At 37.8% G+C, this 25,650-nt stretch overlaps 3 protein-coding genes across 8 annotated transcripts in view; 1 reads left to right on the forward strand and 2 right to left on the reverse strand.

Annotated features, from left to right (window-relative positions):
- Positions 1-1,112: 1,112 nt before the first annotated feature.
- Positions 1,113-17,350, reverse strand: RAB36 (RAB36, member RAS oncogene family). 5 transcript variants are annotated; one of them, XM_042015099.1, is made up of 14 exons: positions 17,225-17,350; positions 16,473-16,549; positions 16,147-16,349; positions 14,609-14,746; positions 13,813-13,901; positions 12,567-12,655; positions 10,012-10,077; positions 9,257-9,358; positions 7,612-7,676; positions 6,976-7,027; positions 5,503-5,584; positions 4,606-4,696; positions 3,946-4,065; positions 1,113-3,713 (listed from the first exon to the last, which is right to left on the reverse strand). In XM_042015099.1, exons 5-14 carry the CDS (start codon positions 13,879-13,881, stop codon positions 3,649-3,651), a joined length of 801 nt encoding a protein of 266 aa, XP_041871033.1. In that variant the 5' UTR covers positions 13,882-13,901; positions 14,609-14,746; positions 16,147-16,349; positions 16,473-16,549; positions 17,225-17,350; the 3' UTR covers positions 1,113-3,648. The 5 variants fall into 5 exon arrangements, with proteins under 5 accessions (XP_041871033.1, XP_041871032.1, XP_041871031.1 ...); XM_042015098.1 differs by lacking the exon at positions 14,609-14,746; XM_042015097.1 differs by having other exon boundaries at positions 14,609-16,349.
- Positions 17,351-17,452: 102 nt separating this feature from the next.
- The window catches only part of RSPH14 (radial spoke head 14 homolog), a 70,007-nt gene continuing 61,809 nt past the window's right edge, over positions 17,453-25,650 (forward strand). Inside the window, exons 1-4 of the mRNA XM_042015096.1 lie at positions 17,453-17,559; positions 17,984-18,432; positions 19,685-19,787; positions 19,972-20,090. Of these exons, the coding sequence (XP_041871030.1) occupies positions 18,234-18,432; positions 19,685-19,787; positions 19,972-20,090 (421 nt within the window). The 5' untranslated portion in view covers positions 17,453-17,559; positions 17,984-18,233. The remainder of the gene's footprint in view (positions 17,560-17,983; positions 18,433-19,684; positions 19,788-19,971; positions 20,091-25,650) is intronic.
- The window catches only part of GNAZ (G protein subunit alpha z), a 48,097-nt gene continuing 46,006 nt past the window's right edge, over positions 23,560-25,650 (reverse strand). For both annotated transcript variants that reach the window (XM_042015094.1, XM_042015095.1), the window contains one exon: positions 23,560-25,641. In XM_042015094.1, the coding sequence (XP_041871028.1) occupies positions 25,297-25,641 (345 nt within the window). In that variant the 3' untranslated portion in view covers positions 23,560-25,296. The remainder of the gene's footprint in view (positions 25,642-25,650) is intronic.

The following is a 25,650-nucleotide window of genomic DNA, read 5'->3' on the forward strand; positions in this document are numbered from 1 at the left end:
AGAAATTCCACTGGGAATTGAAATGTTCTCTGAATTTTTGCTGATACTTTATGCATTCAACAGAGTAGTATTTTAATAGGATACAAAATTTCTTTAAGACTACTGTGGCAGAGACACAACTGTGATTTGAGACTGAGAATCTTGCGATGAAGGGATAAACTCGGGCCGGCCTGCCCAGCACATCCCCTCTGCTGGCTGGTGAGGGATCGCAAAGCCCTTCCGAGCCGGCACAGATCGGATCCTGCAGTGACCGCCGGGCTCCCTCTTGTGGGAAGAGGAGCCGCTTGGCTCTGAAAGCTCTCGAGCTGTCACTTGGGAACTGCTCTACAGCGTCACCCCATGCGGAAGAACCGGGGGTTTTGTAAGGACAAAAAAAACCAAAAACCAAAAAACAAAACAACAAAACAAAACCACCAAAAAACTGTAGGACATAAGCTGAGCTTTTAAAATGAGAAATAAAACATAATTTTTAATTAATATGTGGCTTAAACGAAAAAATCGTATTTTTGTTAACACAAAGCAGCACTCTTGGTAGAGTTTAACAAAGCTGACAAGTCTTGGGAAGTCCCATCCAGTTTAAATCATTTTATGAACTCCTCCAAATTCAGACAATGGCAATCCCTCGCTGTGAGAACAGCTTTCTGACCAAAAATACAGGAAAGTGATCAACCCTCTCCACTACCAAACACAGATTCTCCTACAATCTGCCCAACATTTAATTTCAACGTGCATGCTCAGAGGATGTGACACAGTGTTCAGAGCATTCATTCACCAGTGTGTTACATTAGAACAACCTCTAACTATTGATGGAAAGCTAAAAAAAACACAGAGGGGGAGAGATTTAGTCATGGAGAATGGACTCCAGTTCCACCGCAATGTAAACCTGAGCTGGGAACCAACAGGATTCAGAAAGCTCTGAATCCCATGACCTATGTGAATATAAATAACCATGCCTTAAGAGTCAAATAATAACTCAAAAGGTGAAATAGCACCATTAAAAATTAAAAGAATGGCCTTTTATAGTAAGAAATTAACTTTGTCAGGTGGCTTTCTTAAATGGCTTTTGATCCATTACCCGTGGGTTTGCTCAGCACAAATGCATCCACAGCCCATTAACACGTTAGCTTTTACTTACTAAAGACAAGAAACAGCACAACATGTACTTCTTTTGGGAAACGGATTATTACAATTGCTCTTTACCTTAGGCTTCAGACTGACTCCAAATTTTACTTCAATTTCTCACCTGCAAATTCCACAAGGAAGCTGAAACTGTGACTGTTGTGATGATCACTGTGGGGATTTCAACTGGTATAGAAATTGTGGTTTAGCCTACCTATGGTTAGAGTTAATAAAGTTTTTTCAACACTGTTTTTCAAAATATTAAGGCTTCTTCAAAGTCAATTAAGTTGCTGATAGAATGGATTAACATACATAGATAAAACATTGGCCAGGTAGAACTTATAAATTTATATTTGTTTTCTATAGTTAGTTTCCTTTGTGCTTTCCTAAGCAACTCATCATTTGCAACATGATCCGAGATTCATTTTAGATTATGAATTATTAATACAGAGTTCTTTGTAGGGGAGGCCTCAGTGGTGCTAAAAGCACCCTTAAAACCAACCAAGCAAGCAAAAAAACCCCAAACACCACAAACACACAAACAAAAAAAGACAACAAAAAACCCAACAAACCACCAACCAAAAAAACACCCAGTCTCAAAGTCTTCATCATTTAATAGACAGACTCAGGCCACTGCCCCATGATAGCTGATGACTGACAGAGTATTGCCTTTGTATGTGGAGTTTTTGGAGCTTCAGATGATACAAAAAAGTAATGACATCATGCAATGTACTGAATCCCTAGGAAAAAACTGTCCCAGTAGATTTTCCAGGCAACATGATCATGTTGTTGAAGAGATTGCATCTCTGTGACTTTGTACAATAATTGAGCCCAGCAACAAAAGAAACCCTTTGGAGAAACCTTTTCCCTTGGTGGGAAAAAAAAACCCAAACAAAAAACTGAGTATTTTCTTAGATTTGTTCCTGACTCACTTTGCAGGGTAAACACTATCTCATGTCAGCACTGAAGCCCAGGTAACATGACTTGCTGCAGCAGAGTGAACCATCTCCTCTACTCTCATTCAGGCTCAGGAAACACAATGGCTGTGGCCATGCTGCCCACCCAGCACAGCATATGCTACAAGCACAGTGTAAATTCACCTTCCATGTGAGACTTGGGAACTGAACAACTGCATAGAAAATCATAAGGTCAAAATATTATACATTTGGATAAAGAGCTCCTTTTGTACCCTCACAGATTCATTTTTTCCACCAAATGCTACATTTGTGCCCTTGCCAACAGGCAGCACAATTGCCAAAGTGAAGATTGTCCGATAAAAAAAAGACACAGAGTTCCTAGATCTCTATTCATCATATTCTAGGAAGCTGCTCTAACTTACGTAATAAGAAAAAAGTAATAAAAAGGATGTTCAAGATATCTTTTCTCCACTTTTTCCCATTTCTTATCAAAGTGGGGAAAATGGCAGAGAAACCAGAATATTTTCAGATTGATGCATTTCTTTATTAACAAATGTCTTTATTTCTCAGCAGCTCAAATCTGAAAGGTCCTATTGTAATTATTTTTCTGGATACTGTTGTTTCTGCAATGATTGAATAAATATCTCAAGAAACTGTACCTTGTAATTGTTCATAGGTTTTCTTCTTTCTTTCCATTTAAAGTAATTGCAGTATGAAATTTAGAGCATTATATATAATTTTTTTAATGCCAGCAAGCTTGAAATGCTGAATATGAATCCTAGAAACATGGAATTCTAAATACTCACAACTAAATATTAGAGTTCAGAGAGCTATTGGAAAAAACAGAACGAACTAATATATTTTCCATATTATGCACCTGTGTGACCATTCTTTCTTATTCAAGAGAATGGAAAAGAATAGCATTCTTATCTGGCAAAGTTTTCAAAATACTAGACAGCTGTGTTAACATAACCAAGTTCCTACCTGGACTTCTTCTAGGCTTGGAAATATTTAATACTGGGCTCTGATTCTCAAGTGGAAAATGAAAAGTAATACAGATTTTTCCTGGATAGAGAAACCACAGTGGAAACTATGCAGTCTGCATTTGTGTACTTTCAGACCCGATACTTAAAAGAATTTATTTTCAAATAGTTTTAAAATACTTGGAATGCATAAAAGCAAATCAGAGTTATTTTACATGATGATTTTAAAAGGCAAAACCATATTGATAGCACCCTTCATTCTGAACTGCCACTTGTTTCTTGCTCCCACAAGAATGCCAGTTCACTAGCTAAGACTTCTAGAGAATTATCAAAGAACAACACTAAAATGATATAATTTTTGACTACAAGCCTTTCTAGCAGACAGGTGAGCACATGGCACTGGCAATGTCTTCTTGCATTAAGACAAGGATGTTATGTTTCAACTACACAGAGAACGGCTTACTTAACAATTGTACCACCCTGCATGGTGAGCCTGCAGCAGCAAGGGAACTCTCAGCAAGAAAGTTTGGGTAAGTTTTTCCTCCCTCGTTTCTAAAATTAAAGTGCTCTGTTTCTGGTTTGAGAGCATTGTTGCAGAGAACTGTGGCACTTGCAGAAACAGTTGACAGTTAGCAACAACTCAGGCTGACTTGAGCATTGTCTTCTGCAACTTCCATAATGTTGTTCTCTAGTTCTGTGGAAACAAAAAAGTTATAAAATCAATTTACAAGAAATTATACCATCTGATATTAAGGGTAATAGAAGCTGGATGCAGGCCCAGTCACTCCTGTAGGCTAAAACCTGGGCAGACAATGATATGAATATGCTTGCAGGTGTTTGAAACTGGCTCTAATGCTTGAAAAACCTCTCCAATCCTTTGGACTATAAACAAGGAAAATGCACACAAAAAGCAAAACTCCACATACTGATCAGATTTCCTGCCCCAATTTGGGCCCTGTATCCAGGAGTGTTCTCCAGCTCCTTCATCATGGACTGTTCAAAGGCCAAGGCAGCAACTCGGGAAAAAAATTCTTTGACATTTTCCCCTAGGAAACAAGACAGAAATTATGTGTTTTTATAAAGGCACATAAACAGATGATCAAGCATAACAAGCACATCTATGAACAGCTCACTGCTCAATACTGGGACTGAACAGGCCTCTCCAACAATCTGTCTCCCATTCTGATCACTGCAGAAAGAATTTCTAATTTCCTTACTCTGGAATACTGTACCCTGTGCTGCACCTTTATTTTTAGCCAGCAACAGAGAGAATTGAGTTTGTGGTATAATCTTTTTCCATTGCAAACATTGAGTAGTAGTGCACATGTGTATTTATGTAACTATCTATGAATTAAACATGCTCAGATATTGCAAAGCAGCTTGATTAGTTCTTTCTGCAAACACGACAGTGAAAGCACACATACAAATGCTCAAATAAAATCAGCCATTAATAAGCCTGAAGTTTCTAATAGCAACAAAATGCAAGAACAACAACAAAAACCTGGCAATGGGGGATAATAGGTTCCTCCCACTTCAACATCAGACCTTGTGGTTATGCTATTTTTACATCCTTTGCAGTAATTTACCTGTTTTGGCTGAAACCGACCAGTATTCTGCCTGCATCTCCTTGGCAAAACGGATTGCATCCAGCTCTGTCATTTCACACACAGCATCTGACTGGGCAAACAAACACCACGGAACAACTTGAACATAAGAAGTGTGTCTGGGCTGGTAACAGCACAGAGGTACTGCCATAGCACCTACACTATGATGCTTCCAGTTTTCTCAGTGGCCTTTTTGACCTTGCCTAGACTTGGGCAATCAGACATGACTGAAAGAACATTCAAGTATATAGTACTGGTTTTAAATGGATGTCTCCACTCATTTCCCACAGCACTGAAACAAAACAACAGTTAACAAGTGACCCTTGTATCTAACACATTGCCTGGTAAAGAACTATCAAGTACGAAGTCCAGTTACTGGTCTTCAAATTCTTGTCACCCCATCATTCTCAGCAGAAGAGTTGGGGGACCAACCAGTAACAGAAGAAACAAGTTTGTTTTCAAAGCTTTAAAAATGAAGTATTGATAGCTACAGAAAGATAAACACAAGACTGAGAATTGTATGGAGTGACTGCATTCAGCTTATTCTTTTGAAAATTATGTGATGTTCAACTAGGTAAGAAATCTCCCCTGTTCCTGAATAATGAATACACTATCCCTTAAAAACTAAAACAACAAAACCTTTAAGATTACTAGATATGTTTAAATATGCTTGAAAAATGTCATGTAAGAAATATTTCACTAACTACCCATTTTTTTCAGAAAGTCTTTTAAATTGGTTCCAAGTGTGCTGTTCAATTTATCTTTTAAAGTTTTTCACTCAAGGTCTTTATCTCAATGACATTGTGCACAACTTGTAAGGGAAATCACCTGAGGAACCAGGGAAAATCTGATTTCCTTATCTGCATTCAATTTACTTACCACCAAATCTTTTTTTGTTCCAACCAGAAAGATGAAGCTGGAATATGGCTCATTCTCCCTCAATGCATCTTCTAGCCACTGTCTGAAATACAAAAGAGAAATGACAGAATCAGTCAGAGGGAACGAGGAGTACAGGAGAAGGTGACAGATAAATAGGGTCACAAGAAAAGTGAGAGAAGAACTTATGTGAGAGTATCAAAAGCCTTTTTTTCTAGACGGAGAGAGTGGTAGCTATTCCAACTCCTTTGAATACACATCTTCCACTAAGGAAAAATCATACCCGTGGCAGAGTACAAATTCAACAATCATTTTAGCACCCAGGGAGGATATTTCTCAGTGTAAGGGAGAGGGCAAAGTTTGGTGCAAGATAAGGAATAAGAAAGCAAGAAGCAAATGACAAGATATGAACCACATAGCAGGTTAGATACAAATGGGAATAAAGAAGAGTGAAATAATCTATTCAGCATTATAAAACAGCTCCCTATGAAGGCTGTATGATTCTTGTCTCACAAGCTTTTATATTATTGTTACTCTGGCAATCAAGTTTCTCTTGAGTCATCCAACACAAATCAAGGAGGGAAGGGAGTGTGTGCATGTGTGGGAAATCAGGTTCACAGGCTTCAATTACTTTCAGCCAAGCAAAGACACTAATATATATATTATTTTACAAAGTCCTATGCAAATGAGCTAAGCACCATAGTACACATTCAAATAAGACAGAGTACAGGTGTAAAGAAGTCTGTACTTGCATTACAGTCACAACCGCACATTAGAAATATATATGCTCTGAGCTGCGACAGTAGTGTGGATCATTGATCCATGCAGGGTTTTGCAGCCTGCACTAAAACCAGAACAAGTTTACTAATAACGATTACCGTGTTGTTGTAACCAAATCATTACAAGGATCTGAACTAGTAAGTTTAGCTATATCTACATATAGAGTTGGAGTTTTTAATTTTCCATCCTCTTTTTGACAGTCTGTCTCCCATCAGAATCACAGAAACTAGAGAAAGAAAATTTTGGAATAACAGCGTACCTAAAAAATGAAAGGCTCATGAGAAATTATGCATGAGATGCATCTCATCAATTTTATCATTGACATTAGATCCCAGCCTATTATTCTATTTGTAGCAAATGAAGTAAAAAAAAAAAAAAAAAAAAAAAGAATGCTTTTGGGGTGCACTTCATCTCTTCCTGCATGTCTAGCTTTGGAAGAATCAAGCTTTTATTGAAGTGCCTCTCTCTCTGTACTGACTTTAAAAGAAGTCAAGTGTAACTAGTCCAAATTTATGCCCTCCAATTTCTTCAGGAAAATCCCACCCTATGTAATCCAAACTAGTGACTGTAATTTTTCATTTCTTAGCTCAATAGAAAATACAGTCATGATCCAGCAAGTTCTTAACACCTACATATGCAAGGCAATTAAACCTGTTGTAAAACCTTTAAAAGATAAGCCAAAATGCAGAAACTTACTTGGTGTGATCCAAAGTTTGGATATCAGCCAGATCAAACACTGTTATTATAACTGCAATAAAAGACAAGAACAGAAAAAAAAAAGTAATTAAATTAGAAAGTGTATCAGAAGTCTCTCCAACCCATCTTGTTAAACAGAGAGAATGTTTACATATAAGGTGTAAGAACAGATTTAACATACAGGAGGTGGAGGATTATCCATTTTCTCATTCCTTTTCCAGCAACCAATAAGACCTAAGTCCTTAGTCTTCAACCTTGTATCTATAGTCTGCAGTCTATAGTGCTATTAACCCTTTCATTTTGGGACCACTAATTCCCACAGGATTGTCTCTTACCAAAGGAAAAGCCAGAAATATCCACTTCTAACTCCAGCATTAATCTGACCCAACCTCAAATTCTTTTCCTCCTAGGCACAAGTGCCACTTTTTATCGCTGCATCATCAGAACACTCAGAGCTTGCAGATGTGACAACACATTAAGTCATAAACTTCTTCATCCCTTCTTCCCTGCAATAATGGACAATCCGTTCCACCACAGTGTCTATAGGTACCCTCCTGAGAGGCATATATGGATATATGTTGCTGTACAAAATACAGCCTCCTGACACAGGCAAGATCAAATTAATATTGTTCTCACCCTCTGCTCCTCGGTAGTAAGCAGATGCAATGCACTTGAACTTCTCCTGACCTGCTGTGTCCCATCTGTGCAACAGGGAGAAAAAGAAATTTCAGGTTCATGAAACCCAGGGCAACCTGAGTAAACATGCTAATGAATCAGCAGACTGGTACAAGGCAGAGAAGAATGTGATACCAGAGAAGTGTCACCATCTGGAACATGTTATTCATTAACTACTGATAGAAAAACAGTAAAGCTCTATTATTCAATGAAGACATGCGAACTCCATTTTTACCTTTTTTAAAAAAATACTAATAATTTTGGAGACAATTCAAATATTTGTATTCTGCATGGTAATATCATTTTCTTAAAACATTTTTTCTTTCATCAATGTAATTTGCATGCATTTCTAGGACAATCTAATTTTGTCAATTTTCTCTGCTAATACTAGCTAAGTCATGTATTAGCCCATGTTAGAATCTTGCAACTGCTAGATAAGATATCTGTCCCTACACTACAAATCAGAGAACAACAGCTCAGTCTACCAGGTACTAATGACACCATGAAATAAAATCAAGGATGTCCTTCTTATTAATGAATATGATATGCAGTGCCCTCAGCTACTGCCAGCACTACAGAGGTTTGGGTTCTGTTGAAGCCTTGTACTGCCAGTCATGGATACTTGCAAATATATCTGGTATGGAAATCTCTCAGCAAGAGGGGGCACTAGTGCTTATCATATGGAAATGTTCTACCCAGCTTCTGAAGATTTTGCAGATAATGCAACCTGACCCTATTGCTTCAGTTTGACTCAAGTTCCAAAAGGATAGCACCTGGCAGAATTTCCCAAACACAACTGCAGTGAAATCAGTGGGAAATGGATTTCTAAATATTTTTCAATAAATATCACAAGCCATCTATTTACATCAGTGAAAAGGTTTTTAAGATTCATACACTAAAACACCTCATGCAAAGCATCTTATTTCTACTCTGGGTCACACTACAGATGATTCAATAATGCCCTCTACAGAACAATGTTTCTGGCTATCAGAAACATAAAGGGACACCATTCTGCAGACCCAAAGAGGTGGGAGAAGGGCAGGATTCCCACTAGTCTGACAAACAAAGTTGAAAATCAAAGATATTAGGTTCATATTCAAATAAAACCACTCCAGCCTTTCTACGATTTAGGGATAATTAATTAGTTACTAATTAAGAGATGTTGAAATCACTGGACAGCTTAACATTAATTACAATGACTGCAGGAATAAAACTCCTAGTAAAGCCAAGTTCAGTGCTCATTGTGCCTACTAAACCCGAATCACAGACTGGGGTTACACTAGCACTAGACAAAGCTGTGGGAAAAGCTTCCACTTCTCTTTCATGAACTTCAAGTAAAAAAGATAGAATTCCACTGAAATAGTGCAAGACATCCAAGACACGTTTTCATTGACAAGCTTGTAATATTTTTTAGGGATGAGAAATCCCAGAGTAAAATTTCTACTAAAACTGCAAGTCCAGAGACAGAATCTTTTCTTCAGATCACATTATTCTTTGTGCAATTGTATTATACTTTTAAAATCTTTATTCCACTACAGCCTGCAGCAATTCAAGCTCTGCTGAGACTGTACTCTGTGCAGTGCTTAACCATGCTCTTTCAACTCACATCTGGAGGTTATATGGCATTCCAATTATCTCAAAACGTTCAATTTCAAAATCTACTCCAATGGTCGCCTTGTAGTCTCGGTCAAAATTATCTTTACAAAATCTGCAATTAAAAAAAGGGAATGAAATACTAGTAAGACACAATTACAAATAATTGCAAAACTAACACTGTCTAGGGTAAATTATGACGAAAAGAATAAACTAACTGTGGATTTGATATATAATGAAGAAGTAGACATAAAAACATCATGACACTAATTAAAAGGAGATACTATTTAACAAACTAGAAAGCACATATATCTAGTAAGCTCTCAGGATAGTATGAGACTCAGTAAAACATCTTTGGGCTCTCAAGGGAGATACAGTATTTTTCAGTTTTAGTTACAGGGGAATATATTTTGGGTCATAAATAATGAGCCAAATGAAATCAAGACTCAGACACCGGAATTTTTTTCCAATTGTTTAGCCTTTAGACTGGACTCCTTAAGAAAACACTGTATCATATTTTACTGGATACAAACACTTCAGAATATAACATACTGATTGAAGTGCTAGAGCACAACTTTCTGTGTTGATGTATCAAGCCTGTCTCATACTCCTGACTTCGTTCTGTCTTCATTTAATAACAAAACCATGAAGTACTGGTTCAGGTTCAAACCAGAACCATGAAGTGCTGCTCTAAAGCCGGAAATGGAAACGTTATAACATTTATTTGAGAAACGGGAGAATCAAACCATCAGCTAAGATATACTGTACCTGTTGATAAGACTGGTTTTCCCAACATACAGGTCTCCTACCACAACCACTTTGGATACTTTCAGCCTGTTATAAATATTTGAAAATGTTATATAGTTTTAGTAGTAATTTCAACAGTCTCTTTCTAAAAATTCTGATTTGGATCTTTAAATTGCAAGTGAGAAGCACATGTACCTGTGACTTCAGTTTACCGACCTGCCTCTGCGCTTCACGATCAGAGTCTTAAATTGCGAGAAAGAAAGCCACCAAAAAAACCAAACCCTTCTGGAGCAGAAATAGTCCATTTCTTACTCTGTTTATTTTTTCTTTCTTAATTTCAATTCAGTGGGGCAAATTTTATTCTATTAAAACTGCTTTGACTACAAGTATATACATTTGGCAGGTTACACATAAAACCATCTACATCCTTTGCATTCCAATTTATCCCACAGTTCTCACTGACTTTAATAGTACAAATGAAGTCCCAAGGGCAGAAATAAGTAATTGCTGATAATAAAATAACCCACTGCAGAATGTGTCTCTGGGAAAAACAACCCACAGGGTTAGAGCCAATACATTTTCTGACTATCTGGAATAATATTAATCTGAACCCGGCTTCATGCAAATAATCCTCTTTGCTCTAGGTCCTCCCACAGGATACAGCGGATGGGCTTTAGGTGACTCAACCTGCATTCTTAAAATTGAAACTGTATCTCTTTTAGGACATACCAGTGGATAAGTGAATTTAAATTTATTTGTTAACCTAACTTGGATTGACATCTCCTGTGCACATGCTATAGAAATGGCTTAAGATGTTTAATGTTCTTTTCTATCAAAGACGGGTTTTTAAACAAAGGAGTTAATCTTCTATTGAATACTATTTCTGGTTACATCAACTTCCATGTGATGCTGATTCCAAGTTATCTATTCTAAATAGTTGAAAAATTGACTAGTAAACTGTATGACTAATATTTAAAGAACAAAACAAAACAAAAAACCCCCACCAGTTTTATGTGCCAGTCAACATCAACTGGGTGACCACAGGCCCCTATGCTCCTGATTAACTGTTACTGAGAAAATACTGAATAAAATCAATGACCTTAAGGGAAAAGCCAAAAAGTAAGTGATGGTTTAGAGCTGTGTGTTCCATTAATTTGTATTGGGGAAAAAACTCCCTAGATTAGACCATTTAACACAATGATGGACTATTGGGAGAGTATTAAATGCAGACATTAGCTACTGAATTTATCAGACTACCTTTCCAAATGACAAAGAAATATTTTATTACTTGGGATAATTGAAAAGGAAGATAATGGTTATTCCTGTCAAGCTTTACCAGTACAAGACACTCTGGCTGGCCCTCCTATCCCCATTCCACCAAAAAAGTTACCTAAATGACCAAATAATAATCATATCTAGAAAGCAGTGACAGAAAAGTAGTTTAATTCAATTCACAAAGACAAAATATTAGCTTTTTAGTTATACTCTGTTACCAGAATAAATTACTTAAAGAGTTGGTTTACTATGGAAATAAAAAAAATACTACTAATAAAAATCCCAAACAAATACATCTTAGTAATGGAAGGAAAAAATACCTCAATTCAATAAAGTATGTCTTACTTGGAAAATTGTCCAGACACTTGTAACAAATTTATATGAAACTAAGATAGTGACTGTGTTTCTAAAAAAGGAATAAAGTCACTGATGTCTCTCAGGGTGACATATTTTGGCTTTAAAAGTGTTTTTTTTTAGCAAGACTCCCTAGTGAAATGAATAAAAAGTTGCATTTAAAGATGGATATCATGACAAGTCTCATGTCAGCAACTCTAGAGCTGGAAGAATAGTGAGCTAATTGTCAGTATTCATAGGAGCTCCGCTTTATGGAAGATCCTTCGCAGTGAAACCAGAAGCATTTATCACTAAAATGTACAGCTATTTATTTTAATTGAATAGTGATGATTTCTAACACAGTTTAGCTTTCTTGCCTTGCTTCAGAGATTAAATCAGTAATAGTAACAGTTCTGGGGGAGAGATAAAGTGGGGGGGAAAAACAACTCCAAGATTATTAATAGAGCATAAACCAGCTTATTTTGATTTTTAAATGCTATATATTTACCAGAATTTTGCTCCAGTTTTAAGGAACCATTTAAGAGAACTTCTTAGAATGTATACTTCAAAAAGACTACAACTAGATTCTTAGATGTTTCGAGAAAGTTAGAACTGCTGCCTTTATATCCCTCCAAAGCCTTTATTAACTGGTCCTTTGGAACACCTACAGAGAACACTGCAAGGCTGATCTGTTAGATCTTTTGAACTAAGTGTTTACTTAAAGGGTGCTAAACATCTTTTTCTTGCTAAACTACTACACGATTTTTTCAATGCTATCTATACCAGCAGACGAAGAGGCACTTGACTCATTTACTGTGGAACTGCCACATGCAGGGGCTTAGCTGCCTCGAAACATACTGGAGTGAGGAACACGAGGAATAGGGGGTGGGGGAAGCCTATGAAGAAAGGAGGCTGTAAAGAGCTTAAAATACTTTCTTCCTTGCATACCTGGGTTACTACAAACTTACCCAGCCGTTCCAGTGCTCTGCTGACAAGCACTCCTAACCTGTGCATAGAAGTGCTCTTTAAACTGCAGACAGGCCTCAGGTGTGTACCACTGAAAAGAGAGAACAGCTGCTGGGACAAACTGGGTGATAGCTACTTGGCAAGAAGTCAAACAGGCAAGGAAAAACAGATAAAATGATTATTCAAAGGGTTTGCCAAGAACAGGGTTACCCTGGCATAAGAAAAGCAGTACATTGGGTTAGAAGGCGGTAAGGTTTCCCCACAGTTGTGTTTGTAAAAGCCCCTTGGGACAACACCATCCTTTGAGCTCCATTCTGAGTGTCAGTGTCCCAGCACTGCCTAAGCGCCCATGGCCAAATCCATTTGCTCAGCATTCTGTACAACAGTAAGTGCCTTCAATTATCCCAATGATCAAAGACACACAAGACAAACACAGATGGGAGCATACCACCAGCAAGTCATTATCACTATGAAGTTTTTTCAGTCTTTTTAAAGTGTGAAGCACTGTTTTTATTACTAGTCCTTTAAGTAGGAATTAGTTAAAAATGAGGAAAATACACTTTACCTTGCATTTGCTTAAATACCTGTAGTATTCTTCATGAGAAAGCAAAATACATGGCTGAGATCAAGAATGGAAAAAAATGTTAACTCCCTTACAAGGATCTTTTGAACAACTGAAAAAACCAAGTGGTAATTCCTTGCCCTTCCCTGTCCTTAACTGTTCTCTTACACTTCAAATACAAGTCTTTGGAGACATCAAAGGTATTTTGTGTGTGTTTTTCTACAGTGCCTACTAGATTTGATCTACTTTATGACTAAAGTTCTTATACAAACAGAAAATTAAAATTGCCTCAAATTCTTCAACCAAAGCCTCCTAATTAGATTTTTTTGCAAACTTAATGTCAGCTGTGGTTCCTCTTTGCCCTCGGTGTTGGAGCTCTTTAAGCATGTAATTATTACTGTTTTGCTGAAAAAACAAGATAAATGTTTTAAGATGACACTTCCGTAACAAGAGTCACTTTTTGTAAAGGTTAAAAAGAAGAATGAAGATTATTATTATTAAAGAAATCAGCATTGAACGGGAATATAAGATCACATTAAACTTTGAAAGAATCTTAAATAATTCGTAATTTTAACAGAAGACAACAAGTGTACATTAAATTAAATTAAAATACCATATTAGCACAATGGAAAGATAGATCAGTGTGGAAAGGGCTTCATGTGATCAGAGGGATAAAAAATGCTTACCTTGGGAAACTGGGAGATTATTCTTTCTCTACTCAGTGGAGGAACCAAATGCATTAGGCTGGACTTCATCCTCCAAATTCAGTTAAATTCTACAAGATGAAAAGTATGTAAAGAGAAATACAATATTCAGGAATTACCTCAATACAGGGACCACATGATAGAAACTAACCAAGTTCTTCCAGACTTGTCATCTTTTTTTCTTTTTTCTTTTCGGTAAAATTGGCAGTTCTTCAACTCAGTTTGCATGCAAGGAAACCTGATTCTCATGTAGAAAGACCACCTCAGTGTGCATAGCTGTAGTAGCATTCTGAAACTACAAGGCACCAACTCTTAATTCCCTGGGAGGGTGGAGAATTGTTCACTTAATTCAACCTAACTGCTTGCCCTCAAAGGATTTTGCAGTGTTTAATTTAAAAATCTTGCTCATCATTGTTTCAAATGCCTCTGCACTAAGCACATTAACTAATGTTAGAGGATCCCAGATTTCATGTGGTCAGAAGAAGAAAGAAGGAGAAATGAAGCTGCCACATTTCTGGGCACAACATCAAACTTTCATCCAAGATCGGCTCAGAAAGAATGAAATCCATCTGACATGGAAAAAGAAAAATGTTCACATGAAAATCACAAATGCATTTAGATGTCTCACCTGAGACATATCAATTTGGTTATGTAATGAAACCTGTGAGTTGCTGGGGGAGGAGACCCTTATTAGGGTACCGATTTCTTACTGGTGTTCCAAAGAACGTTTCTAATGAGAGCATTTTCATCATGTAGCAAAGTGTAAGGAAGGACTCACCGAGCAGCAGCTGATGCAGCAGGATTCCAGCCGCACAAACAGCTCAGCCCCTGCTACGTGGCCATAGCAACAGGTTTGCAACAATTCCCTTCCTCCCCTTCTTCCACAGACCAGGAAGGCAGAGTTGGAGTAATTTAACTATACATAAAGCCGTAGTTTTGAAACAACAAACTCATTTTAGTGGTCATACAGATTCCTTTGATCAGAAACTGCTCCTCAATAAACCAAATGGTCCCTAATTCTGGATAAGGAAACAGCCAAATTTTTTCAAAGATCGTTGTATATATGGATATAAAGAGCAGGATTAACCCGGCAGAAAAGGAACTAATGGAGTGGGGAACTGTTACAGTGCCAATATTAAGCATAGCAGCAATTATAAAGAAACTCCCTAGGGATTTTTTCAGCATTTCAACTTGATTTCATCTCAGCTTTAAAGTCAGGATGCGCATGTCACTAATGAGACATTCTGAATTATATAAATGTCTTTCTACTCATTAATAATCTTGCTTTCTAATATACAGAACACCAAAGACAAGGAATTAGAAATTACACAGCTCTTTTGCATTACCTGAGTATTGTCAATCAACTCATTAATTTAGACAGCATTTAGTACGCCAGACTGCAATTTAGGATGCTAAGGATTTTGCTATGTATTTTATTAGCATTTAAATTTCCAACTTTCAGGAGAAAGCAAAGCTCTCCCATTCTAACAGTCATCTTTTGATAAAGCTGGAACAGGCTTTGAACCAGGAGACAAGCCTCTCCCACTTCTGCAGCAGACTAAAAAGGTTAGAAAGGGCACATCAATGCAGCCCAGTAGTTTTAAACAGTGAGCAAGTACAGAAGAAAAAACCCTACACTTGTGTTTTACAAGCACACACAAAGAACAACGCTTAACAAAATTGCTAATCCACTACTTAGAATTAATGTTTTATTCTCTTCCATGAAGAATTGCTTTTAAATTGCTTTAGGCACAAATATGATCTCAACCATACCCAAACAGCCACTTCCCCACAAAGAATCCAGATTTGTAGCTGATGTGTTATTCACCAAAGAAGGTGACATTACAGTATTTATCTATTACCATATGGATAGTTCAACTTATGCTACTTTTGACTATATAGAAGTCGAGAGATCTAGATCCTTGTCCTTCTGACCTTTTGGCAAGCTTGAATGATTTTATGGCAATATTAATGTCTTAATTAATGTCAGAACTATTAGTATAGTTCTGAAAACAAAAACTCCATGAGTTGGTAAGAGTTTCAAACACTAACTTGCTTTCTGCATTTTCTAGTTCTAGTTCAACACCTCCTAAGCATCGTAATCACCTGTCATGTGTACACAGATTGACTCATTGCTCCTCTCCTAGAGCTCTTTCACAAATGAAGCTACAAAAAACCCAGTTCAACAATCTCGGTGAATACAAAGTACAGGAGGGACCAAGGCAACCACACAGAAATATTTCAAAATTGAGAGGCCATCTTCACTTAGTGTATTTAATCTAAATCTCACACACACATAAGCATATCCCAACTTACCAAATCAACAGATAAGACACCCCATTACAGGAGAAAAATTTAAGAAATCAAAAACTGCTAAAAATACTGAGAATGATCCTTATTTTCTCTTCTTAAAGAGCTGAAAGGGGATTCAGTCACCAGGGAGGGCTGGGAACACAGTGTCTCCATGGCATCACAACGCTCTTATCTCAACATTGCAAGAACAGTAGCACAAGCAGCTTCTGTGGATAGACAAAGGATGTGAGGAAGGCATTCAGAAGGCATACATGAAATAAGTTAACACCATGACCACTAGCAAAATCAGTATTCCAAGCTACAGTGAAGGACAAGACAGAACAACTCACACCAAAAGCAGAGTTAGCACTGAGGGACGAGTCTCTGATTTTGTCCTGCTCCTTCGGAGAGGAAGTTCATGTTCTTCCTATGGAAATCAGGTAAACTTTTACAAGTACATAGTTAGCGGAAGTCTAATCTAATTCAGGGAAATCACCTCTACTTTAAATAATCTGCTCTAAAATGTTGCAGAAAAATTAATCCCTTCCAGAAAATACTTTTTAAAGTAGTAATTTTTCTTTTATGGATTTTGAAGATCAACAAACCAGAACCTATTCCTGTGATGCATTTTAATCCGGCTGATCAGAATTACTTCGGATTTGTAAAATCCTGTTTAAGAACTTTGATTATTACAATTGTTACTCAGACATAATGAAAAACATCCCAACGGCTTCACTATTTGCACTTCCTTTCATAGCACAAGCTGTTCAGAGCTTTTTCGTGATGCCAGATCACATCTGACAACCCAGAACATCCTTAAATTGTGCCACATTGCAATGATCCGTTCTTCCCGTGTACCTTCCTGTGAAGGGTTGTGTGAAACTAAGTAATAATGGGAACCCTTACTACAGATTCTGGCTGTTCATAGTGACACTCTGGAGAAGATTAGGAAAGAAAACCTAGAGACCAAAACTACTGCGCTCCCTTCAGCTCTTGTACCCCAAGGCTGCTCGCCGGTACTCGCCTGCTGTATTTCTGCCCTTAACTCGACCACCATTTTGTTCACTCTCAATTCTTCTCAATTTTGTTCAACTGAAATTACTTTGAAAACAAGGGGCGAGGAGAGAGACTCCACACTTTAGCAGGGAAGCGAGGCAGAAGGGCTGCCACGCCGGGACTTCACGGCGGCATCCTTCTCGCCTCACGGGTCCCCTCAGCGGCCGCGCCTCAGCCCCCGCCCGCCCCGCGCCCAACTACGCCATTGAGCTCACTGCCTCAGCGCGGGCACCGTCAGACGCGGCGCTCACGCCGGTGACGCAGGCCGGAGCCGCGGCTCGGCTGCGTTAGTCGCTATTCACGAAGAGGCGCGTACGCAAGAAACGGGCGCTGTGGCAACCAGGCCACGCGCGAGCTGAGGGCCGGCCAGCCCGGGGCTTGGTAATGGCACACGGCGCCTTCGATTATTTAGTCTATTTCGTTCGCTGTGAAGGGAGAAGTGGAGTTGTTTAGAGGCTGTTTTGTTTTTGTTGTTAGCAGTTTTCAATATTGGAGGCCGTAGTGTTCAGTCAGCTGAGCCGCTTTCCGTGCTGAGGGAAGGGCGGGGCGGAGGGTGGTTGGAGAGCAGCCCTCACGTATTCTATCAAACGTTACCGAATTCTGAGGGCAGATTTTAACCAGATCCCTTTAAAAAATGGTTTTTTCTTTTGGGGGGGGGGGGGGGAAGGTATTTTGTTTCCTTTGCTTTAATTTTACTATTTTGAGCCCACTCCTATTATGGGCATTGGGCTGCTTCACTTGAACCTTTTAAAAAGTATTCCCTCCTTGCAATTTTAAGATCTCTCTCTCTCTGTTTCCTTTTCAGTGCTCAGTGACAATTAAACCAGATTAAGACAATTCAGATGAACACACAGTGTTGCTGATGATCACGCACAATTCCAGCCTCTTTCACAGCTTCCTGACAGTGTATGTTTGCTAAAAGAGCTCCTTGGGGACACAGAGCACTGTTTAAAGTCAGTAGGCGTCTTTATGGTACATCATCTGTCCAGTCACCAAGTACAGCCATTTTGGAGTATTTTTAGGGATAGGGAGAATCCTTCTGAGGAAAATTTGTGATGGCACAACCTCGTATCTCAGCCTACCTCCCCCCTGATATAGACCCCACAAAAGCTCCTCTGGCATTTGGGAGGAGGGCCCTTCCTAAACTGAATGAGGAGTTGCAGTCTCCCGAGCTGCTGACGCAGCAGCGGGCACTGATGGCACTCTGCGATCTGGTCCACGATCCAGAAAAAGTCTACCAGGCAATAGCATTAGGTAAGTTATCTCGCAAGCTCTGACACAGTGGGGCAGGCTTTGAGGGGAACCCCACTTTACTTTCTTCCATTATTTTCCTTACAATATCTTTGATGACTCAAGATGCCCAGGAAAAATTTTCTGTTTGTTTTATCTTAGAAAGGTAAAGAATATTATAGTACCATATGTATGACAGTTATTTTAAGAATTATTGTCACTTTAGCATTTATCAATGGCTCACTATATGTTTTATCAACCCCTAAATACAAAAATAGTGCAGAATCTTTCTTTCCATAGAATCATAGAATTGTTAAGGTTGGGAAAGACCTCTAAGATAATCCAGTTCAACTGTTAACTCTGCCCTGCCATGATCACCACTAAACCATATCCCCAGACTTTGTTCTGATTTTAGCTAATTCCTAACATAGGCTAATAAAACCCCCCCCACGTAATTAGTTCAAAATTAGAACCCCATCACCATCATCACTCACTTGCCTGGAACTTAATGAGAAATTTAAAAAGAAAGGAATATAACCAGATTTATCATACTCATCAGGACTACATCTAGCCACCACTATTTTCAAAAGCCTGCAAGAATCCTGAGTTTCGTCTCAGGTGGGGGGGTGGGGGGGACCCAACCAGAAGCTTATTTATGCAATTTTTAGCAGTCTGTGGTGAATCTACATAGCTCATTATGTAACACTGAAAAAATCCTTGTTTGCTACTGCTTTTTTCTCCATTTACTTCTTTTGTATTCTTTTCCTCTCCTAAAAGAGAATAATCATGTTCAAAATTTAAAAAGTTAATGTTTTATGAACAGTTTGCTTGCCAAAGCAATGTGAGGTTGTTGTTTTTCTGGTGTTGTTAGGTTTTTTGGCTTTGGTCAGTGCCATATGTACATACACAGTCATTAATGGTTCACCACATTTATTTCTGTTCAAAAAAACCAAGTGTCAATCCTGAAAAAACACGCTTTTCTAAAGACATCAATAGCTCTACTGACTTATTTTTAGAGTTATGTCACTTTATATTTGCAGGATTAGGATTTAACTTGATAAGGAGTCAGGAGCTTGTTTGTAGCATGGCATTTTTGGCAGTAGGCCTTGAAATTTGAAAGTTTCTTCCTTACTTGAGATATGACAATGAGAATTTCACTGTCAGGACAGGCTGAAAATTCTGAGGCCCTTCAAATTGTGAGATAAATGATGAATATTGCTATTTCAAATTAATGCTGAAGGTAAGAAGCGTCAAAATGAACTCTGATGTCTCATAGGATTCTTCGATAACCTGAAGACTTTGCTGGTACATCATGACCAAACTGTCCGCCAAAAAACAACAGAAGTTCTCTCTATAATGGCTTTGCATAGTATTGGCAGGTAGGTGCAATTCCAAAGTTTACTGAATGGTGTGGGAAGTGACGTTTCAGTGAGAAATAAGAACAGAATTCCTAAGTTTTGTCAGACAGATGCCGCATGAAGAAGAGCAGTTAAGATTAAATATCTTAGATATATACAAGTTTTATTATGTTGTGTTAAATCTGTCCTCCATTGTTGTTTTTAGGCAAGGGCTAATACAAAGTGGAGTCATTTCTGCCCTCACTGGGCTCCTGGATGATCCAGTAGATATCTGTCGGAAGAACATCCATCAGATTTTTGACATGATGGCAAAATTACCTGAAGGTATGAGGTTTTAAGCAGTTAAGTATTCAAGTAGACAACGCAGAGAGGAACTCAGGTAAATTCACCTGTGCTCCAGATTTAATTTATTCCGTTTCCCTTGAAACTCATATTTAAATGTCTATTTTTGCTTATCTTAGTTTTCCTTAGTAAACTTTCTTAAGCCCTGTGCAAATTAAAACTACCTGCTCAAGATACAGATTCTGTGGGCTGCATGCTTGAATTGGTATTTCAGAATCTTGCATCAAAATTTCACTTTGTCCCTTCTGTTCAAGGTGTGGATCAGCTGTTCATCACAGAGCACTAGTTTCATAAGTGTTCCAATCTGAACATTAGTCTTAAACTTCTCTTCCACTTGATCAAAAGTTATAATTTTTAAATTAAAATTTCGGTGCAAATTATCAGTTAAAAAACCATACTCTTTAAATTCATAGGAAAGTATATTGTCTGAGAAATTCAGTTTCATTACTGATGCTTAAAAAGAATTAAATGAATGTTTAAAGCCTTGCTAACTGTACATAAATTCTAAAAAATCTAAAGAAGTATTTTTACATGCATGCAGTCCTTTTTAAAATCCTAAATAATTCCATTCATATGAGGGCTGTTACTATGTTGGGCTAAACAACTTTGTGAACATCGGTATAGAAAAAAAGATTTTTTGAGAAGTCTGTAAAAGCAGCTCTAAGTAATTACTCTTGGAAAAGGTGTTTTTTTGAGTCATGTATTCTGTTTATTTAGATAAAAATATAATGTATATATAAAAATATACATGCCTGTATTTAAGGGTTGGAGGATAAATCCTGGAGCAGAATTGTGTCACTGTAGAATGGACTCACATACAGAGAGCTACTTCAAAGAAAAACGAAAAGGTGCAAAACTTTCTGCCATGAGACAATTTGGGGAATTATCAGAAATAACCACAAATATTTTCCAATAAATTGTAAGAGTCACAAGGCCTGACATAATTCATTTGACATATTACAGATACAGAATTAGTCTCTGCTTGGTAATTCAGCCTTTTTCAGCTAGCCAAGAAAGAGTCTTTTTCTTTGCATTCACTTCTACACCTCACATCCAGATAATGAGATAGGATGTACCTCGTATCAGCTGGAGGAGGTCAGCAACTAATGCACCACTCCACTGCTCAATTTCTGCTGTTCTCTAGAGTTGAGGTAATTTGCAAGGCAAATAAAGCAATGTGTTCTGTGCTAGACAAAAATGTCTAGCATTGGCATGATGTGTAGCTGTTTTAACTGGGAAGTGGTCAGTGACTCCAGCTAGCTCTATGCCAGGCCACCTGGTCTCTCTCCAAATAGGAGTAATTTAGGAAAATGTGGTTATTTTAAGCAAATCCACTTACAGAGTATTTTCGATTCCTAAATTTAAGGATGTGTACCAGTATCTTCCAGGAACAGTAGGATAGTTAAAAACCAGAAGTGGGAGAATGCACAAAGACTGGAAGAACACCAAGGAGTAACATTTCCAGAAGAAACTACAACTTAGTGAAAAGAATTAATGGGCAGAAAAAAGACAAAAATTGATAGATATATGTGTTCAGTAGAGGATGGAAGAGGGAGAAGGGCCAGCAGGAGGAGGAAATTAAAAACATTAAAGAAATTATTAGCAAAACTTTCTGTCTTTGTAAAAACAGTTAGTTTGCATACATAATACTTGACAATGTTAGTGAAAAGGTGTTATGCAATGATAAATGACCTCAGCAATAGCAACTGCAAAAATAGTTCTAGGAAAAAATATCTTTCATTATGATGTGGTTAACACTGGAAAGGTTTAATAATTCTTACCCATTACATATCCTGTCATTTATGGGTACTTAATCCTTTTCAGCAAAGATTGAGGTGGAATGGATGGAGCAATGGATTTTTAAGCTTGCCAGAACCTCTATTTGGGAAGAGCCCAAGAGATAATATTTCTCCTACATTGCTGACTCTCAGTGTCTCCGCTCTCACCCTCGAAAAATCATAACCAATTGAATGTGTGGATAAGGACTCTTTAAGGATACCTTTTTCCCTTCAAAACTTGTTTTGCTGTATGGAGTGCAAATGCTGAAAGGACAGATGGCATTCTTACTGCAGCAGATGGGACATCTCTTCTGTGAATGTCATTGTTGCCCAGGTGAAGAGAAATCCCAGCTGTATTAATGCAGCTCTTACAGGTGGCAGTGCACTGCATCACTGATAAACCTGAGAACTGAGAAAATAGATGCAAATTTAATTGCATGATTTATCCAGGTGGATGACTAAGAGTCAAGGGATTTAATTTCAACACCTGTCTTCAGCCAACAGACTTTTTAGTTTTAACTTTGCTATGCCTCAGTTTTCTTATACATCAGAATTTATACAGAACACTGTATAAAACAGAATTTATTTTAACATCTTGAGTTCTTGAGAGAGAAAACAGAGTAACCATGAATTACTCAGAATACTAAGATCAAAAAATCACAGGAATTAAATTATTAGAGAGTTAATAACAAGAAATTGCTATTCAGTTAACATGATTATGTGACTTGATTATTTGAACTTAATTATTTACTTCTTTGTTCCTCCATATGCCTCTGATTTTAAGTCAAGTAGGAGCACAGGTGGTGCTTCACTTTCTTTTCCCCTTCCCGAGATAGCTTTCACTCAATGAGGAATGGAACTGGCTGCTTTCCTTTAGAAATCCCCTTGGGCCTTTGTTAAAATATCCTGAGTTCTCCACTTCATCGTCTCTAATACTTCTGGTAGAAAGACCTTCTTAGTTGAATAAAGATTTGGTTTTTAATATGAAGTGTCTGTTACCCTCCTGATAATTGACTACACTTTTGATTTTATCCAGCTTTCTTACCTCGAAGCTATGCTGTAATGAATGCTGGTGTTTTCTTGTCACTTCTTTCACTAATCTGAAATGGCCAGTCCGGTGAAAGAAAGAGGTGAAGGAGGCACAGCATTTAATAGACCATTCGTTGGAAAAGGGAACCCTGACTCACTTTCCACCTTTTCCACAGTTCAACTGGCTAATAATTGGATATTACATGGAAAAAACAAATTAGACTGGAAATACTGCACAATTTCCCAGGTAAATGATAGCAATTTAATAGTAAACAAAGTTTAGAGGAAGCTGTACTAGCAATTACTGTGGATAGATTGTAGTAAACTTGCCAAGCTAAGCAGCCTGAGTGCAAATATCACGAACAGGCAGCAGTACCTTCTCACTACAAGTGAGACCTAGAAACTGTCTGTGTGCCATGACAGACCTTTTATACCTTGAAGGCTCATTTTATACCTCATTGGCTCTTTTGCCTCTACTCTTCAGGTGTAACAGTTGGCAGGGAACGCTTAAAGGGACCCCATGACTTCAGTACAGGGATAAAATATCTTGTTCAAAATTAAGACTAGAAGAAAACTTCACAAGCATTATCCAGTTAAGTAACTGTCGTAACACTACTTAATGAACACACTGTAGACACATTCAGTATATTTTGAATTGTTTATTTTTGAAGTGGACAATTTAGATGTTGATGTTATTAACCATTTTGTTTTAATTTTCTTAGAGCCCTTGGCTGAGATTTCTTGCACTAATCATAGTACATAAGGGGAACAAAAGTAGAAGGTGATTTTCCAGTGTGCATGTGTGTCTGTGTCTCTGTGTACGTATGTGCTTTACAGTTATCAAACATATATTTACACACCAACTTTACACTGAAGTCTTTAAGAAGTCTTTTCTATGGCAGGGGAAAGAACCAACTGACCAAAGACTTAGGTCTATATGATCCATATGAGATTTTCCAGTATAGTCCCACAGAGCTTCTTATGCATTCAAACTTTTGCCGGAATGTTACTCCATCCAGTAGTGTTTCTTTATGAGATGAAACCTGGAGCTGAAGATTGGATCTCTTCAGTTTCCTTAACTTCACTAAACTGTAAATAATTTAAATTATTAGATTGAAATATCAAGACATTTAGTTATTGTTCGTATCGCTCATCTTTAACCTTCTAATAACACATCACATTTTAAAAATAATTTTAAAAACCAACAAAAAAAGACTTTGGAGGCTATATACTACACAATCTTCATGGCTCCTGCTTCTTGGGAAATCTGTTACAATATTACAATACCCAGAAATATTTGGAGCAGGGGAACAGAATTGTCCGTTGGCAATTTTCACATTCAGCAATCCAGACACTACAACAATAATTTTAAAAATTGCTTTGTGATATATTTTTTAAATCTGTATTAAAAAAGGAACACTAACCTACTTCTTAAATATAATTTGGTTTTTCATGAAACACCACAAGATTTGGCAAAAAAAGATGTAAAAGAAGACTGTTTTGATGTATAAAACTCCTTATCAGTAAAAGAAACACCGACCTAGGTTGGCCTATTCAAAGACTCATTTCGTGTAGTTTTGCTGCATATTTGAAGCCATAAAGAGCAGAAAGAGCTGCTAGTCAGTTTGGAAATCACAAAACAGTTGCGCACCAACAATTCCTTTAATAGGCAAGGTGTCCATGAGAAACAGTAAAGTAAAGCAGAAGTGTGTACATAGTATATGCTGAGAGTCATGTGCATGTGCATACATGATGGATGTGTACATACTCTTGACTGTGGATACCAATATTGTGGGCACATGCCCATTCTCTACAAATTTAAGTAGTAGTTTTCTTAAAATCTCTCATTCAGTAGCTTCTGGTTTGAACTAGCTTTTCTCCCCAACACAAGCATTCTGCTCCACACCCTGCAAATGAGTTCATCTGTCACTCACCAGATTCGTATTTTTATGTCAATAAAATTTTAGGACAACTGCATAAAGAGTCATTTCTTACACAGAACATGGTAACACTCCCACTGTAGGAAATGGAATGAAACAAATGGAATAAAAGTGCAGTGACTGTGGTGGAACATCTCCACAGAGTTAGGCCTCAATCTCTTTTTTTGTTTTTGTTTGGGGTTTTTGAGTTGTTGGTTGGGTTTTTTTTTTTTCCTGGGGGTGTGTTGTTTTCTTGGAGAGGAGGCTCTCACTCTCCAGAACAAATATTTGGGGAAATGATGTAGCAGGTTAAGGGGCAATAAGAGGAACTGTGTTCATGTATCAGATTTCCCCTCTTCTCTCCCTGGGCTATTAAACGTTGCCCAATTTTTTTCCACTAGAAATGGAAGAGGTTAGCCCCTTTTTTATCACTCCAGGAAAACAGATTAAGCCCAAGGATTCTTAGCAGAGGCCAATGTATTTGAGATTGTTCTGAATGATGACATCTGTCACTGCATCAAACACAAATTGTATGTTACTGGTATCAGTGGCACAGGTGAAGTGTGAGTAGATCTCCTTAGTCTCCTTGTTGCGATTCAAGTCCTCAAACTGGCGTTGGATGTAGACTGCTGCCTCCTCGTAAGTGTTTTGGCCTTTGTATTCAGGAAAGCAGACTGTTAAGGGGATGCGTCGGATTTTTTCTGCCAGCAGATCTTTCTTATTCAAAAAAAGGATGAGGGAAGTGTTGATAAACCAGTTGTTGTTGCAGATGGAATCAAACAGACGCAAACTTTCTGCCATTCGACTCTGTAGGAG

Source organism: Corvus kubaryi, unplaced genomic scaffold (genome assembly GCF_017639235.1).
Source record: "Corvus kubaryi isolate FWS band 111438036 unplaced genomic scaffold, C.kubaryi_AGA036_p1.0 split3-37173, whole genome shotgun sequence".
In the NCBI taxonomy this organism is placed as follows: Eukaryota; Metazoa; Chordata; class Aves; order Passeriformes; family Corvidae; genus Corvus; species Corvus kubaryi.

Coding starts and splice junctions, on each gene's coding strand:
- RAB36 (XM_042015100.1), bottom strand. CDS start 13,881: ATGAAGTCCAGCCTAATGCATTTGGTTCCTCCACTGAGTAGAGAAAGA. Junction 4,697..5,502: donor GAACAAAAAAAGATTTGGTG/GTAAGTAAATTG, acceptor TTGTTTGCCCAG/TCAGATGCTGTGTGTGAAAT. Junction 4,066..4,605: donor GTCGGTTTCAGCCAAAACAG/GTAAATTACTGC, acceptor CTTGTTTCCTAG/GGGAAAATGTCAAAGAATTT.